We start from the raw sequence: 17,817 nt of genomic DNA, 5'->3' as shown, positions 1-17,817 counted from the left end.
GAGCAATGAACACTCAGCTCTCTGAATTTATTGAGGAACATCACCTGCTGGATGACACGCAGTTCGGGTTCCGTAGGCTTCACGGGACCGAAACTGCCCTCATTAAAGCCACCGAAGATATCAGACTTATCAGTGACAAGGGAGGTACAGCGGTGCTTATACTGCTGGATTTATCAGCGGCCTTCGACACGGTCGATCATTCCATCCTGATCGACTGTGTCTCGAATATGTGCATTCAACATAGAGCCAAAAACCTGCTCGCCTCCTTCCTGTCTGGAAGATCACAGGCAGTCACCTTAGGGCCCTTTCAGTCGGCCAAATTAACCCTTCCGTGTGGAGTTCCCCAGGGCTCATCTCTAAGTCCCACACTCTTTAACATCTATGTGTCGGACTTAGCTAGAGTTATAAAAACTCATGGGATGAGCCTTACCTCCTATGCTGACGACACACAGTTGGTTTTAGCCATAAACAACGATAGAAAGAAGGTGGCGGAACGTTTTCAAGAAGGCATGCTGGCCATCAAGGACTGGATGGCCAGTAACTGCCTTAAACTTAACTCCGAGAAGACGAAGGTTGTTATTTTTGGGAAACTATCTCTGGTCTGGTCAAGTTCCTGGTGGGCACCATCACTGGGATCATTGCCTATCCCTGTTTCAAGGGTCAGGAATCTGGGAATCGTTTTGACGATAACCTGAATTTCGTTTCCCATGCCAATCAAGTTGTATCAACAGCCTTTTATAAGCTTAGATTGATTAAAAAAATTATCCCATATTTACCAGAAAGTGCAGGAAAAACATTGGTCAGCACACTGGTAATGTCATCACTGGAATGGACTGTTTCCCAATGCACAATGTAGGGTCATCAATAAAATGCAGACGGTCCAAAATGCCCCCAAATTTAATCCGATTTTGCAGGTTATTCGAAACTATCATTGGCTGGCGATTAAGTATCGCATAAAATTCAAAACTCTCTGCCTTTCCTATAAAGCGGTACACAAACAAGGCCCTCAATTTCTTAAAAAACAGCTTATTGCCTACTGCCCCACCAGACAACTGAGATCCTTGACAGCTCATCAACTAGTGGTCCCACGCACCAAGACTGTCTCTTGGGGAGACAGACGATTTGTGGTGACAGCACCCAGACTTTGGAATGCTCTACCACTACAGATTCGATCATGCCAATCCTTGTTCCAGTTTCGAAAACTGATAAAAACTTGGCTGTTCAATCAGTAAACTCCTTCTGGAATCTTGCATGGAATCTACAGCGCCGAGACGCCCACGGGCATTTGTTCGCGCTTTATAAATGTCAAAAATAAATAAATAAATAAATAACCAGTCTCAAACTGGTTACCGACCTCTGAAATCAGCTTTTGGTAGGTACTAATGCCTATTCGAAGTGTTTAAATTGCAATTTCGAAAAATACTGAGTAGCTGAAGAAATGTTTCCATGTAGGGGTTCCTTATTAGAGGATCACAAATGAGGAATCAGTATTTTAACGTACTAAAGATTTACAATTGGTAAATAATGTGAGAATGTCCGTTTTGGACATGCATTTTCCCAACAAGTGGAATCAGGTGGTAACTAGGCCTGGGAGAAATGTAAATTATGTTGGCAAAGTATGCATAATTTCATCATGTGTCTGATTACTAGGGGTGTGTGAAATTTGTGTAATTTGCTTTTGCATAATTATGTGAAAAAAATGTCTGTAACATTATGGGAAACTACGATAAATGCAATAACGTCATTTAGCATTATATTTCAGGGGGAGTCTTATGCTGTGGGGAATTACAGGACTGCTGTATTATTGAATACCGACCTAGTTAGGTGTTTAAGTAAATTCAGGAGGCCCTTTGCAACTGTATAATGACCTTGTATGTCAGGCTCAAGGCCGGTCTCTACCGCATGAAGGTCAGGGCCGGGGATGATCTGCGTGACGGGTTACTGACCTTGTCCCGTGCCGCCGATAGGCTCTGGATGACCTCTTCAGATTTATGATACTGGATCCTCTCAGCATGTTCACAGCGCTTTTGCCAGTCAAGCTCCGCTTGCACTTTTGCTCGCTCTAGAAGACGCTCGCGCTCCACGCCCTGAGAGAGCTGCTGTTTGTACCTGGGGCAAAGAAAAGAGCAAGGCATTCTCATCTACGAACCGAACACACAGCCATGCCACAGCAGAGGAAACACAGGGGGGAACCACAGAATACAAACTCACAATGTGAGAGGAGGGAAACAGACACCTATGTAATACAGGATTTATGAACTCGCAGAACAAGATAACGGCAGAGATAATAACCCTCATTTTGAGGTTAGCAGGCATTACTTTTACATAGGGGAACAAGTCACAATGTGAGGCTTTCACTAAATGCTAAATAATAATAACTATATATATATATATTCCACAAACATCCCAAACTTCCATAAGTAAGAGAGCTAGCACTCGAAGGCAGAAAGAATGTATACCATTTTATTAATTTATCTGGCCTCTCAGTTCACAACAAAAAGTAAAAGAGACGGGTTTGAGCTGTTCAACAGCCTTTCTCAACATAAAAAGTGTAATTTTGGTGCTCAATTTATAAATTAAAAACAATAGTCCTTGATAATGTACTTTACACTTCTCACCTGCTATGGATGCACACAAGCAATACCACAATTGTTCTTGGAAATTATACATATATATATATATATATATACACACACACACACACATATAAACAGAGATAGGGAGACAGAGAGAGAGAGAGAGAGAGGCAGAGAGAGAGAGAGAGGAGATTGACAGAGAGAGAATAATACCAGCGTTTCTACTTTGCCAAATGTTGTAAAATTTCACCAGTCTTAATGGTGCTCAATTTATCTATCTCAAAAGGATGAACTATTCGGTAGGCATTGCCAGGATTTTAATTTTTAGTCTGTATATAACACTAGATGTTGGAAGCAAGCAATTAACTCGCTGAGCCATCTTGCCATTTGTGATGTACAGAATACGAATGTATGACGTTACAACACATACATTTATAACGCATGCCTTTACAACGCATTTTTACATCGCAACATCCGTTACAACGCATACATTTACATTACATTCCATTACAACACATTTTTTAAAACTACATTTACAACGCATTCCATTATATCGCATTGCACCTTTACAACGCATACCATTACAACGCATACGGTGCACAGTCAAAATATCGAGTCAACAATGTCGATTTGCACTAATATCGAGTCAGAAAAATCGAAGGTAAGAAATATCGATGTTCTAAATATCGTTGTCTAAAATATCGATTTGAATGTATATTCATTAATATCGAGATAAGTAATGTCAATGATAGAAATATCGACATATATAATGTCGAAATGTCAAAATATCGACATTTTTAAATATATGTTTCTAATATATTAATAATAAAAAATGTTATATAAATGTGCTATAATATTTAATTATAATATAAATTATTTATATAAAGTATTATAAATTTTAGGAGCGGGATGTTGGGTTTATAGGGGATAAGGGTGGGGAGTGTAATAAAAATATAAATATTAAAAATATAAATGTTAAAAAAGATGTTAGAGAAATTAGAATGCGAAATTAAATATTAGAAATTCGAAATATGAAAATAGAAAATATATAAAAAATTTAGCAGCGGGATGTTGGGTTTATAGGGGATAAGGGTGGGGAGTGTATGAAAAATATAAATAAAAATAATTTATGAAATACATTTTTATAAAATAGATTTCGAAATTTTAAATTTGAAATCTGAAAATTTAATTTTTAAATCTGAAATTTGAAATTAGAAATGTATTTAAAAATTCAGCAGCGGGATGTTGGGTTTATAGGGGATAAGGGTGGGGAGTGTATGAAAAATATAAAATAAAATATTTATTATAGGAAATAAATTTATATAAAATAGATTTCGAAATTTTAATTTTGAAATTTTAAATTTTAAATCTGAAATTAGAAAATTTTAAAATATTTTAGCAGCGGGATGTTGGGTTTTTAGGGGATAAGGGTGGGGAGTGTATGAAAAATATAAATAAAAATAAATAATTTATCAAATAAATTTTTATAAAATAGATTTCTAAAATTTAAATTTGAAATTTTAAATATTAATTTTTAAATCTGAAATTTGAAATTAGAAAATAATTTAAAAATTCTGCAGCGGGATGTTGGGTTTATAGGGGATAAGGGTGGGGAGTGTATGAAAAATATAAAATAAAATATTTTTTTAGGAAATAAATTTATATAAAATAGATTTCGAAATTTGAAATTTGAAATATGAAATTTTACATTTTAAATATGAAATGTTAAATTAAAAAATTGAAAAAAAAGTAAGACATTTATTTAATTTGGGTTTTGGGGTACAGGAGTATTTTTAGGTTTCAGGGCTAGGTTTGGGTTTTGGGGTAGAGGGGTATTTTTAGTTTTCAGGGCTAGGTTTGGGTTTTGGGGTAGAGGGGTATTTTTAGGTTTCAGGGCTAGGTTTGGGTTTTGGGGTAGAGGGGTATTGTTAGTTTTCAGGGCTAGGTTTGGGTTTTGGGGTAGAGGGGTATTAGTTTTCAGGGCTAGGTTTGGGTTTTGGGGTAGAGGGGTTTCTTTAGGTTTCAGGGCTATGTTTGGGTTTTGGGGTAGAGGGGTATTTTTAGTTTTCAGGGCTAGGTTTGGGTTTTGGGGTAGAGGGGTATTTTTAGGTTTCAGGGCTAGGTTTGAGTTTTGGGGTAGAGGGGTATTTTTAGTTTTCAGGCGTAGGTTTGGGTTTTAGGGTAGAGGGGTATTTTTAGGTTTCAGGGCTAGGTTTGGGTTTTGGGGTAGAGGGGTATTGTTAGTTTTCAGGGCTAGGTTTGGGTTTTGGGGTAGAGGGGTTTCTTTAGGTTTCAGGGCTATGTTTGTGTTTTGGGGTAGAGGGGTATTTTTAGTTTTCAGGGCTAGGTTTGCGTTTTGGGGTAGAGGGGTATTTTTAGGTTTCAGGGCTAGGTTAGAGTTTTGGGGTAGAGGGGTATCTTTAGGTTTCAGGGCTAGGTTTGGGTTTTAGGGTACAGGGGTATTTTTAGGTTTCAGGGCTAGGTTTGAGTCTTAATTGTAGCTGTTTTTATAGGGTATGTTTAATTAGTGTTAGTTTGTGATTGGTTAGAAGCATAGAAAACAGTTCCTATTGGTTAGTTTGAATTTTTTTATTTTTAATAGTTTAATTTGCTGAATTCGAAATGTTTGTTTAGAGAGTTTGTGTATTAGTAAGTATTTTAAATATACTATAATTAAATAGTATAGCTTTAAAACATTTATAATATAAAATAAATATGTGTATATATAAGAAATGTAATATGTGATTGTTACCATAGATTTCGTAATTTAATAATATTTTTTTAGAGATATATAGTTATTTAATATTATAATTTTAATATATTTAATGTGTATAATGTTTATATAAACTGTAAGAATGATTTTGAAAAGTTGATATTTAGGTAATGTCGATATTATTGATGTCTATATTTTGGTAATCGATGTTTTTGTATAGTGGTATGTATATTAATGATTGTCGATATTTTGTATTTCGATATAAGTGTAATCGAAATTAGTGTACTCGAGATTTTTGTATATCGATATAGTGAGATCGATGTTTTAGTAAATTTATAAATAAGTATAGGATGTCGATGTAATTGTAATCTATATTTAAGACACAATATTTGTGTAGGTCGATTTTAGTGAAATCGAAATTTTGTCAGAGATTTAACGCATACCATTACATTGCATTTAAGGTAAGTGTTGGATAGTGTAGGGGTACAAATTACTATTCTAACTCCAGGTGGTGCAACAGGAGGGTAAGTGTTGGATAGTGTAGAGGTCAAAATTACTATTCTAACTCCAGGGGGATAGTGTAGGAGTACTATGTGTTGTAATGGTATGCGTTGTAATGACATGCGATGTAATGCCTGCGTTGTAGTGACATGCAATGTAATGGCTGTGTTGTAGTGTCATTTGTTGTAAAGGATGTTGCGATGTAATGACTGTGTTGTAAATGTAGTGCGCTGTAATGACTGCATTGTAAAGGTTGTTTCCCACAGAATACAGACTCGTACTATGTGTGGGATGGACAGATTAAGTTACTCATAAATTAGCAATGTTTAAAGTGAGGGTACTGTGTGATGGTGGCACAGTGAGCGAATGCATCCATTCGACTAATCCGGGTCTGATTCCATGCTCACAGGTAGAATCCCAACACATACACTAGGTCTTTCATCTTTCTGAGGCTGATAAAATGAGAGCCATTGACTTGGGTAGCAATAAACATCCCTTATCTATCAATGGCACTAACAGAAGTCCATGGGATGAATACGAGTATCTGGCATCATTCGGCTCCACATGGCATCATCTGCACTGGAAGTGACATACGAGCTTCCTCTATAGGCGCCACCCCAAAGCGCTGACGTCAGTTTTTTTCTTTTCGTGCCAGTCTACGCATATCTGGAGAAAGCTACCCCCAGTAGTTTTTTGACGGACCCTTTTTTAAACTTGTCGCACCATTTTTGAGAATTCTTCTCCTGGTGTGGAAGGATGTCCACTAGAAAGGCTGGCTTCAAGCACTGTGGCTCCTGACTGACCCGCATCTTATTTGCTTCTGATGCCTCAAGAGCGACCAAATGGGAAGGCCTGCATCGGCTCCCGCACCATGCACCCAAAGGCCTTGAGGGAGCGTTACCTCAAGTTTCTTGATGCTCGATGTGCGACGCCACGACGGTCTTGATCCCAGTCGATGGGAAGGTCCCGGTCTCTGAGTTCTATATCTTTGCCACACTCGAAGTCGTCATTCCGCACGTCCCGCAAGAAGCAAAAGAGCAGTAAGTCAAAGAGGTCTTTGACTTCACCCCACCTGTCAAAGTCATCGAACGAGATGAAGGAGCATCGTCATTTGAGGGCTGGCTCCACGGTCAAGCCTGTGCTTGGGCCGGCTCCGGGGCGTTCCTGAGTTTTGAGGAACCACATGCACCTCATATTTGGATGGCCCGTCCCTACTGCCACACCTTTGGGCCCCACAGGTTTGGGAGGGGGCACTACTGGTTCTACCCAGCAGTTCCTCTACTGGCTACTGTCAGACCCCTTGAATACATGGATGGATCCGGGAATGGCACCAGTCCCACCACCTCAACCTTCCACGGCACCGATGATGAGGCCCCATTCACATCCCAACTCCGACACGGAGCCGGATGGGCGTCGTCCAACGCTGACTCAGACATTGACTGAAGCCATGCCCCTCTACCTGGAGCCTGAGCCCTATTCTTAGGAGCTGGGGCTTGTGGAGGATTCACTGGACCCTGAAGAATACCGGCCCCTAGACCCAAACATAGACTGGTGTAAGGAACTGGCGGACACCAGTTGACTGGACATCTCCCCAGATGTTGGCATGGGCTGTCCTCTTACCTTGGATACAGAATAGGTGGCGTCTTTTGCTTTGGTGGTGAGAAGGTTGGCCGAGGTCTTGAAGCTTAGCCTACCCTATGTGGCAGTCAAGGCTAACATTTTGACAGAGGTGCTTCAGCCGGGAGTGATCCCCCATAGAACCGCTTCACCCATTTAATAAAACCCTTACTGCTTGGGACTTGGTCCAAACCCTACACTGGGTTTCGGTGAGACTGACTCTGAGCCTGCTGAGCATCATGACCTCCTGCATTCTGCTTGTGATTCACGCCCACTGGCAAAAGTTCTGCTTGGGACTTGGTCCAAACCCTGTTCTGGGGCTTCTGTAAACAGGACCATTGCCCACCACCCCAGGGGACGCCTGTTTACTCTCGCAATACCCTACCCCAGAGAGCTTGGTAGTTCCATACCACACCACCAGATAGGGAATCCAAACGGCTCAGGTAACCTTAGGTAAGAAAATGTTTTCTTCCACCAACCTGCCACTGTGGTCCATGAACACAACATGCACTTTAGGATGGCACTCCCATCCTTTGTAGGGTTAGGTTCAGTGTGCAGGTGCTGTCCATTGCCCCAGAGCCAGCTTGGGCGATACTCTCCTAAGCAATGGCAAATGAAAGAGATGCAGCAAAGTTCAAAATCCAATGTGGGCTGGCCATGACAGACTTGCTAGGCACACCACTTTCTTAATCGATGGTCTTACCGCACCATGCCTGGCTGACGATGACTGGCTTTTATGGGGATGTCTAAGCATCGCTTATGGACATGCCCTTTGATGGCTCCCTTCTCTTCGGAGACAAGGCAGACTCACTGCTGGAGGGTTTCAAGGATAGCAGAGTTACAAACCAGGTCCTTGACCCTTTCCATGGCCCCTGCCAACTCCAGTCCACCTTTTGCTCATTTCGTGGCCACGAAAGGGACTTCCAGCCAGGTCTTTACCAACCCAGCCACAACTGCATATAAGCTTCCCAGCCTCTTATTGGCCGATGATGCTGTACTCACAGACCCTGTGGGTCAGGCAGTAAGAGGTAGGGCCAGTCCACCACATCCTCCACAGCAGCTGCACCCTCCAAACCCCTTTACTTGTCCCTCCAATCATCTTGGGCACCCAGTGGGAGGCAGGATACACCATCACCTGTCCCTTTGGAGCTCGATAACATCAGACCACTCTGTTCTTCAAATTGATTGAAGGGGGCCAATCCCTCCCCTTCATGACTACTCCTCCACCCATGTCACCCACTTGCGACAGGATATCGAAGGACCATCTCTCCTTGCACCACCAGGAAGTTGTGGCTCTTTTGGCAAACAAAACCTTAGAGAGGGTGCTGATGTAAGAAGCATGTCATGGTTGTTATACCTGCTACTTTCTGGTAACCAAAAAGGACAGAGGCCTTCATCCTATTCCTGCACCCCCTCAATTATTTCGCCCTAAAAAAGGAGAAATTCAAAATGCTCATGCTCGTTCAAGTTCTGTCTGACCAGGACTTGGGAGAATGGATATTAGAGTTTGACTTGCTGGACGCATAGTTTCACATTCCCTTTCTGCCTGCTCACAGGCATTACCTGTGGTTCAAGGTAGCATACAAGCACTTTCAGTTCACCAAGCTTCTTTTTGGCCTTACCAGCACCCCTCGGGTGCCCACCAAGGTGATGGCAGTGGTTGCGACCAATATTCGCTCTAATTATTTTCCTCAGTGGAGGGTCTCTGTGCGCTGCAATTACGGCTATGTGCGCCAGGAACCGAACCTTGCGTGTCTGCGGCGCCAAATGCCACTCGTTTTTGGTGCCCTCCTGCCCTCTGTCCCACTCGTTTTTGGTGCCCTTCTGCCCTCTGTCCCACTCGTTTTTTGTGTCCTTCTGCCCTCTGTCCCACTCGTTTTTTGTGCCTTTCTGCCCTCTGTCCCACTCGTTTTGGTGCCCTTCTGCCCTCTGTCCCACTCCTTTTGTGCCTATCTGCCCTCTGCCCCACTCGTTTTTGGTGCCCTTCTGCCCTCTGCCCCACTCGATTTTAGTGCCCTTCTGCCCTCTGTCCCATTCGTTTTTTGTGCCTTTCTGCCCTCTGTCCCACTCGTTTTTGGTGCCCTTCTGCCCTCTGTCCCACTCGTTTCTGGTGCCCTCCTGCCCTCTGTCACACTCGCTTTTAGTGCCCTCCTGCCCTCTGCCCCACTCGCTTTTGGTGCCCTTCTGCCCTCGGCCCCACATGTTTTTGGTGCCCTTCTGCCCTCTGCCCCATTCGTTTTTGGTGCCCTCCTGCCCTCTGTCCCACTCGCTTTTGGTGCCCTTCTGCGCTCTGCCCCACTCGCTTTTGGTGCCCTCCTGCCCTCTGTCCCACTCGTGTTTGGTGACCTCCTGCCCTCTGCCCCACTCGCTTTTGGTGCCCTTCTGCCCTCTGCCCCACTCGTTTATGGTGCCCTCCTGCCCTCTGTCCCACTCGCTTTTGGTGCCCTCCTGCCCTCTGCCCCACTCGCTTTTGATGCCCTCCTGCCCTCTGTCCCATTCGCTTTTGGTGCCCCGCTGCCCTCTGTCCCACTCGTTTTTGGTGCCCTTCTGCCCTCTGCCCCACTCGTTTTTGGTGCCCTCCTGCCCTCTGTCCCACTCGTTTTTGGTGCCCTCCTGCCCTCTGTCCCACTCGCTTTTGGTGCCCTCCTGCCCTCTGCCCCACTCGCTTTTGGTGCCCTCCTGCCCTCTGCCTCACTCGTTTTTGGTGCCCTTCTCATTCCATTAATGTAGCAATAATGAGCGCTGCAAGGCTGGCTGTCACACAACAAGATCATGTTATAATGGAGCCTAAGTTGCTAACATTGGCACATGGTGTAAATGTGCTGGTTTCCACACTGGATTTCATCTCTACACATACCGTGAGATTTTGCTGATGTTTTGTTTTAGTTTTTGTGGTTGCTTTTACTCAGGGCGCCACTCAGCACGGGCAGCATTGTTTGGCAGAGCAGCGCGCTCTTCACAGGCAGGCCCCTCCCTGTTAGTGCACTTCTTAGAGTTTCTTGTTGCTCAAATGGGTGTCATTTTTTATATTAATATGTTTCTCCATATGTTTCATGCTTGATTTTTGCTTCCGATAAAGTGTCACGCATAGTTGTTGAAATGTCACTCGAAATTACAATGAAATTATGAAAATGTCACACATAGCAATTTGAAACCTTGGCAGCTATGCTGTGGCCTTTTCTTTAAGTATTGCTGTTAATCAGAGCCCCTTCACGGGCTCCGATTACCAGTAATACTTAAACAAAAGGCCAGAGTCTTCCCCGCGCTTTCCTAACAAAAGCGTAGGCAGTTTCAAAACACACACTGTGTTTGGAAACGGTCTACTCTTTTGTTAGGAAAGCGCGGGGAAGACTCTGGCCTTTTGTTTAAGTATTACTGTTAATCGGAGCCCGTGAAGGGGCTCTGATTAACAGCAATACTTAAACAAAAGGCCAGAGTCTACCCCGCCCTCCCTCATAGCCGCAAGCGCCGCAAGCCCTCCCCCAACCTCCTTACCTGCACGCCTCACGACCGCTCTGCCGCATTCGCGCTGCTCGCTTCTTTCAAATCGGCCGGCGGCGCGACTTCCTGACCGTGTGCGCGCTCCACGCTAGGTGGTGCGCGGTGAGGTCAGGAGCGGTGCGCGCGCGCCTTAAAGGGAACGGTGGTTGCAACTCATATGTGGATGTGGAGCTCACGGGTGCCAGGATTCCAAAATCCTGATGACTGGATGTTGAAGGCGGGCACGTACCAGGCAGTCGTCTCCCACCTTCAGACTATGGCGGACCTCCTGCACTTGCTGGGGTTAACTTCTAACATTCCAAAGTCACAACGGACTCCCTCTCAGATGCTCCCTTTCATCATAGCCGTTCTGAACACGGTGCAGTTTTAGGTTTATCCTCTCGATATTCAGGTTATGATACTAATGTGTCAGCCTCCACACTGGGTTTCGGTGAGACTGACTCTGAGCCTGCTGAGCATCATGACCTCCTGCATTCTGCTTGTGATTCACGCCCACTGGCATAGGCAGGCTTTGCAGTGGGACCTGAAGTTTCAGTATGCGCAGCATCAGGGAAATCTATCCGACATAGTCCAGATCTCGGAGGGACCTGCAAAAGAACTGCAGTGGTGGCTAATGAACTGCGATTGGGTCAGTCCTCTCCCTTCCCCAAACAGATCTGACAGTAGTGACAGATGTGTCCTCCTGGGATGCGGCATCCATTTGGGAAAGGTGGAGGTCAGAGTCCTCTGGTTTCCGGCAGAATTTGAGCCCCAGGATTTCCTGGTGGTCAGGCTGCTATTGAAACTCTTTCTCCCCTCCATCAAGGTAAGGTTAGGGGAGGTTTTCATGGACAATAACACTGCTATGTGCTATTAAAACAAACAGGGCAGGGTGGGGTAGAAGACCCTTTTTTAAGAGGCCCTGCACCTCTAGACATAGCTAAACAGTAGGGTATGTGCCTGGTGCTTCAACACCTAGCAGGCTCTCTGAACACCAGGGTGGACAAATTCATCCAAAAATGTCTAGCGGATCATGAATGACATCTCCATTCGGAGGTAGTGCAAGGTCTCTTTCAAGAGTGGGTACAGCCTTGGTTAGACCTGTTCACAACAATGTCATAGTTTTGTGCACTGGAGTTTCCAAGGTGGCTCTGACTGGCAGACACTTTTTGTCTCGAGCGAAGCTCAGGCCTCCTACTCACCTTTTCACTCATTACATTCCTATCCAGAATTCTCAAGAAGCTATCCTTTTGGCTCTGGACTGAGCTCGGAGAGCTTGTATCCCGAGCTTTTGAGCATGGCCATTGGTCCCTCGATCATTCAACCACTTTAGGTGGATCCTCTGTTGCAGCAGCAAGGGAGGGTTCTCCAATCAAACCTGTCAACACTCCCCCTTCATATGTGGAGATTGAGCGGCGACAGTTGACAGCTTTCAACTTTCCACATGAGGTCTGCTATTTGATCTTGGCAGCCAGGTGTCCCCCTACCAGGATGGTATACACCTGTTATTGGGGCACATTTATAGCATGGTGTGCAGAGACAGATTGGCCCTCTTTCTGCTCCCCTCTCTCAAAACAAGACTCTCTGCTTTGGGTACCGTAAAGGGCTATCTTTCTGCCATTTCAGCCTTTCTGCGAATACCGGATCAGCCTTCCCTGTTCATATCCCATGTTGTGAATAGGTTTTTGAAAGGTCTGCAACACGTTTCTACCTTTATCATGCCTCAGTGGGACCTTAATCAGGTGCTCACCTTTCAGATATGCGCTTCTTTTGAGCCACTGCACAACTGTCCTCTCAGGCTCCTTACCATCAAGATTGCCTTCCTTGTGGCAATAACCTCTATCCAGAGGGTCCGTGAGCTTCAGGCTTTGTCATCTAAGCCCCCGCACCTGAACTTCTACCCAGACAACCTGATTCTTCACATTAGAGCATCCTTCCTGCTGAAAGTTATCACTCCCTTTCATGTAGGCCAGTCCTTCACCCTGCCTATCTTTTACGTTCTGCCACATCCCTCTATGGAAGAGGTGTGCCTTCACCGCACTGTTGTTCTACCTTAAGAGTACAAAAGAATTCTGGGTGGACGAGCACCACTTCATGGGGTATGTCGGAGAGAAAAAAGGGAAGGCCATGCAGAAACAGATCATATCCTGATAGAACATACTCTGCATTAGATCTGCTATGGAATGGCCAAAATGAAACCCCCTGAGGGCGTGCGTGTTCATTCCACCTGAGCGAAGGCTGTGACCACTGCGAAGTTCCAGTCCTGGACATCTGCCAGGCAGCAATGTGGGCTTTTCTACACATGTTCATGAAGCATTACTGCCTGGACAATTAGTCTGGATGGGAGCATTGCTCGTTCAATCCTGCAGGACTTTCTAGTGTGAAATAGTTTTGCAGACCCACCACCGGTGAGGTATTGCTTGGGTATCTATTCTACGGTAAGGAATCTGCGCTAGAAGTCTCTATTAGATAAACAAGTTGCCTACCTTTAATAACGCTTTATCCAATTGAGAAGATCTGGCGGCAGATTCCTTACCGATACACCCATCCTCCCCACTCTGCAAATGGATGGTTAGTGACAAGGCTGGTCCCCTTTTAGGGACCTATTTGTCCACACCAGTGGTTAGTGTCTTTCCAAACTTCGGGGGGGAAAGTCGCACAAATAAACAGACAACAGTGCGCTGATGTGGCTCCTATATAGTTACACACACGTCACTTCCAGCAAAGCCAATGCCAAGTGGAGTTGAACGGCGCCACATACCGGCGTACAGACGTGTGGTAAATAAATAATTAATTACCGGTACTATTTTTCTATACATTAACTAAAACAGATAGCTCAATAAATAAGAGGCAGGATCCGTGATATCTGAGTCAGAATGGCTTTAATCGGATGGCTCGAGCCTAAAGACCATGAAGTGGCATGCAATGGAATGGAATGGCAGCTGCCCCGTCTCATTAACATTTCATAGTATATATAGTAAAACAGTATAATTGCATTGCATACGGTAGGCGTAACAAGTGACAAACGTAAGATAAGAACATATGGGTGTACAAAGAAGGCGTGCACAGGGCGTGCACGTAGACATGTGATGAAAACGTCACAGAAGTGTCATAAATGGGTGGATACATGGAGGGGGCTACCTGGGCAGCTGGAACCTTTAACCTACTGGTGCGCGCAAACGGGCCATGACGTGTAACTAGGGAGAGCTGGGGGCTCTGATTTCTACACTAGAAGAGGAGACTAAAGTCTGGGATGTCAGGACGACATGTGCCTATAGCATATCTGATATCTTGTGTTTGGAGTACATGTTGATAGGATCTAAATGTCATCAGGGTAAAGGCTACTTGACACTAAGGCTGGTGCATGCATATATTCTACATGTATTGCGTGTGCTATGAATCTTCTATGGATATTAATTCAGTAATTCTCTTGCATGGAGACAGAAAGACTAGACTATAGCTGAAGATGTTTATGCGGTTCGTTAGCTTAGGAATGTGAAGCCGGGGAGCTGAACTGATAACTAGAGGCATAACATATTCTTGGCAGACAGGCAGGCAGGCCAGGCCGGGCACCGCGCTGCTTGGCAGAAAGTAAGCGAAGGGTCAGGGATGCGGGAGGGGCTGTATCGCTTCTCGGAGTGGTTTCAGAAGACTAGAGCTTGATTCTGGTGTCCGGGCCCTATGAGGCCTAGAAACGGGGACAACTCGATGAATTAACGTGCACAATGTAAAACGTTGGCAACATAGGCCTAATACTCGTTGCTTTCACGAGGACTGGATAACTGGCATACTAACGTTGGACACAACTATAATTGCGTCTTTATTCGGTCAAGGGGGAACATATGCATATCGATCATGCACATATAACATATAATGGGGAACACGTAGGGACACATGACAAGGCAAAATTCAATTTTCCTCATTCCCTCCTTGTGCCCTACGTTTCCTTCAGGAAACATCAATATTCATGATACCATCTATCTGTTCATATAGCATCATTTGTTCGTCTCGAATCTTCTTGGAACGGGACTTAGGACTTGGAATACAAGAGGTAGCGCACAAGCCGCAAATCGCAGGGCCACATTGTAAACATAGACAACAACTGAATAGGATCATTACTACTATTCCTAGGAATGACAATACTTTCCATCCCAGGCAGATATTATACTCCAGAGCCAACCGGACCATGTCCAGGTGCCTGGATTCTGGTGTAACTGATGGGCTATTTTATGAAGTCTGGTTATAGCTGAATAAACAGACGGTGCGTTATTAGGAATGAAAATGCAACAACTAGATCCGATGACTCTACAAGCTCCGCCCCTATCGGCCAGTATGACGTCAAGAACAAGGCGGTTCTGAAGAACAACAAATCTCATAGCAGATTGTTCTTCAGTTAAGTTACCTAGAGCGGAAGTAGTCTCATTCACTACTGCTTCAAGGGTTCTGGTTAACCTACGTATTAGCTTACTATTCTGGACAGGTCCTATGAAGAAAAAGAAACCTTTATTGAAGTCTGTATACTGTTCTAATGCAGTTTCAGTTTGATCGACAATTGGGGACTCGATCTCCCTTCTATGTCTGACGTGTACTAGATGTGTATTTCTGTGATAATCGGATGGGGCTAGAAAAACTGGTGGCAGTAGGAAGGCAATGTAACATGTTCCATCCCAATCTAGGGGCAGACGTACATATGCGGTCTGACCACACACAAAATACGAATGACGTGAGGCTTTAAAATTAGATTTCCCACTGTCACTATACTCGACCACAGTAGTACAATCACTATGTCCTAGATGTACTGAACCATTCTTTCTGACACATAATTCGCCTTTCACTGGTAGGACTGTAATAGCAGGCAAATCTGGAGTAGTCTCGGATTGAACATTCAAAACCATGAAATTCGAGGAATAATTACCTAGATCATATACTTCATTTTCTAGATCTAACCCTGTTCTATGGGATAGTCCTTCCTTGTCGGAGAAACATGTTCTATTCAAAAGGGACTTATCGTCTGAGGATGACGTTATCGTAAACCATGCTCCACACGAACCATTGTGTGAAAACGGATAGGGAAAGAGTGGCAGAACTCCCTTCGGTGTCTGGAAAGGGGGGAGTCGACCACACACCCAACAATTAGTGGCATTGCTAGTCTGGTGTGAATAATGTAACATTCGGATAAAAGTATTGTTGCGCATGGCAAGTCTGTAAGATAACTCGTGAGGAGGTAGTTCACTAAAGGTGTGCTCTACTGTATCATTAGAGGACAAATGTACATGTAAATCAATAGGAGGAAAATATACATGTAAAACATAACTTATGCATGTAACCATAAGACTCAGAAACAACATAAACAGTAACGTGATTACGCATCGGCTGCGCAAATTTTTACAATAACGTATTTTCTTGGAGTTTCGACTAACTCTCTCACTATGGGGGTCTATCTCATACATGTCAGGAACCTGTCTAACCGCTTCACCCGAGAGGGACTTAAACAATTAAACTGTCTGACTTACTAGACCTCAGTTTCAGTTTATACTCCTGCTGCGGAGTTTTCTCTAACAGGGGGAGTTTAGAGTCAGTATCTGGGCAGTCCTTGAAAAAAGTCTTTGGACGGAATCCATGAAAACGTTTAACGTGACTGGAGTGAAGCCATCCCTTGCGGCCCTCCACTTTGACGGCGGTCCTTGTGGTCATCAGAACAAGCTTCGGTTCTTTCCAGCGGGGCTCCAGCGGACTTGAACGATCAAAATTCCGGATCAAAACCAGATCACCTGGAACGACCTCGTGCGGTTTCACTTGCGTGTTGTCTGGAAAGGCAGCAGCGACCTGTGAACGACAAGAGAGTAGTGCAGACATCAAGGAAGCCAGGTAATCTGTCAGCATATTACTGTCAACATCTGTTATTTTACGTGGCATTGGTGTACCCCACATGTTCGGGGGACGACCGAAAACAACTTCGAAAGGTGACAGACCTGAACGGGAGTGAGCGACCATTCTCATGTAAAAAAGGGCGACTGGCAGAGCTACCATCCAATCTACGCCTTTCTCGGCACAGACCTTCGCAATGCGTATTTTCAGAGTTTGATTATGTCTCTCGACGAGGCCAGCTGCCTCGGGGTGTCGTACACAATGGAACTTCCACTGGTACCCTAACAGAAGAGATACTTGTTTCATGAGTTCGGATGAGAATGGCTGGCCGTTATCTGAATACACGACCCTAGGTAAACCATAGCGGGGAAAAAACTCACGAACCAACTGCCTAGCAGTGGTCGCGGCAGTGTAATCTGGGACTGGATATGCTTCCGTCCATCTGGACAAAGCGCAAACTACTACGAGGACATACTTGAAACCTCGGCATCGATCCATCTGAATATAATCCATCTGGAGGACTTCAAAAGGGTGGTCAGGAGGATGGAATCCACCTTGTTCCACCGGGACACCTTTACCTGGATTGAATTGACAACATATCATACACGTACGTACTTTCTGTTTGGCTGCTGCTCGCAAATGCTTGTTAAACCAAATATTCTGGATACTGTCTATCATGGCTTTCTCTCCTAAATGTGCTGGACTATGCACGGTATTAATAATAACTTGAACCATAGAGTCGGGGAGAAACCATGTGGCTTTTCCCTTCGTCAACCATCCCTGATCTGTCTGGACCCCTCCTTGTTCAGACCATTTCTTGATTTCGTCTGGGGTAGCATGTGTCTGTATGTCTAGTACGTCTTGTGTAGGGTCCTTTACTGTCATACAAGTCGTCTGCTCTGGAACATCTGTCTTTGACTTGTCAGCTGGAATGACTGGAGTCTGAGCTGTAAGCTTGGCTGTTCGATCTGCTAGATCGTTACCTTGGGAATTGGTGTCAGTGGCTTTCTTATGTGCTTTGCACTTCATAATGGCAATAGCTTTCGGTAAATGTATTGCTTC

At 44.4% G+C, this 17,817-nt stretch overlaps 1 protein-coding gene across 1 annotated transcript in view; it reads right to left on the bottom strand.

The window, feature by feature from the left end:
- The window catches only part of CCDC57 (coiled-coil domain containing 57), an 821,470-nt gene that overhangs the window by 481,216 nt on the left and 322,437 nt on the right, over positions 1-17,817 (bottom strand). Inside the window, exon 9 of the mRNA XM_078653761.1 lies at positions 1,947-2,109. Coding sequence (XP_078509887.1) covers positions 1,947-2,109 — 163 coding nt within the window. The remainder of the gene's footprint in view (positions 1-1,946; positions 2,110-17,817) is intronic.

This window comes from Lissotriton helveticus, chromosome 7 (genome assembly GCF_964261635.1).
Source record: "Lissotriton helveticus chromosome 7, aLisHel1.1, whole genome shotgun sequence".
In the NCBI taxonomy this organism is placed as follows: Eukaryota; Metazoa; Chordata; class Amphibia; order Caudata; family Salamandridae; genus Lissotriton; species Lissotriton helveticus.
Note: the sequence above shows the minus strand (reverse complement) of the source record. Positions and strands in the feature narration are given on the sequence as shown.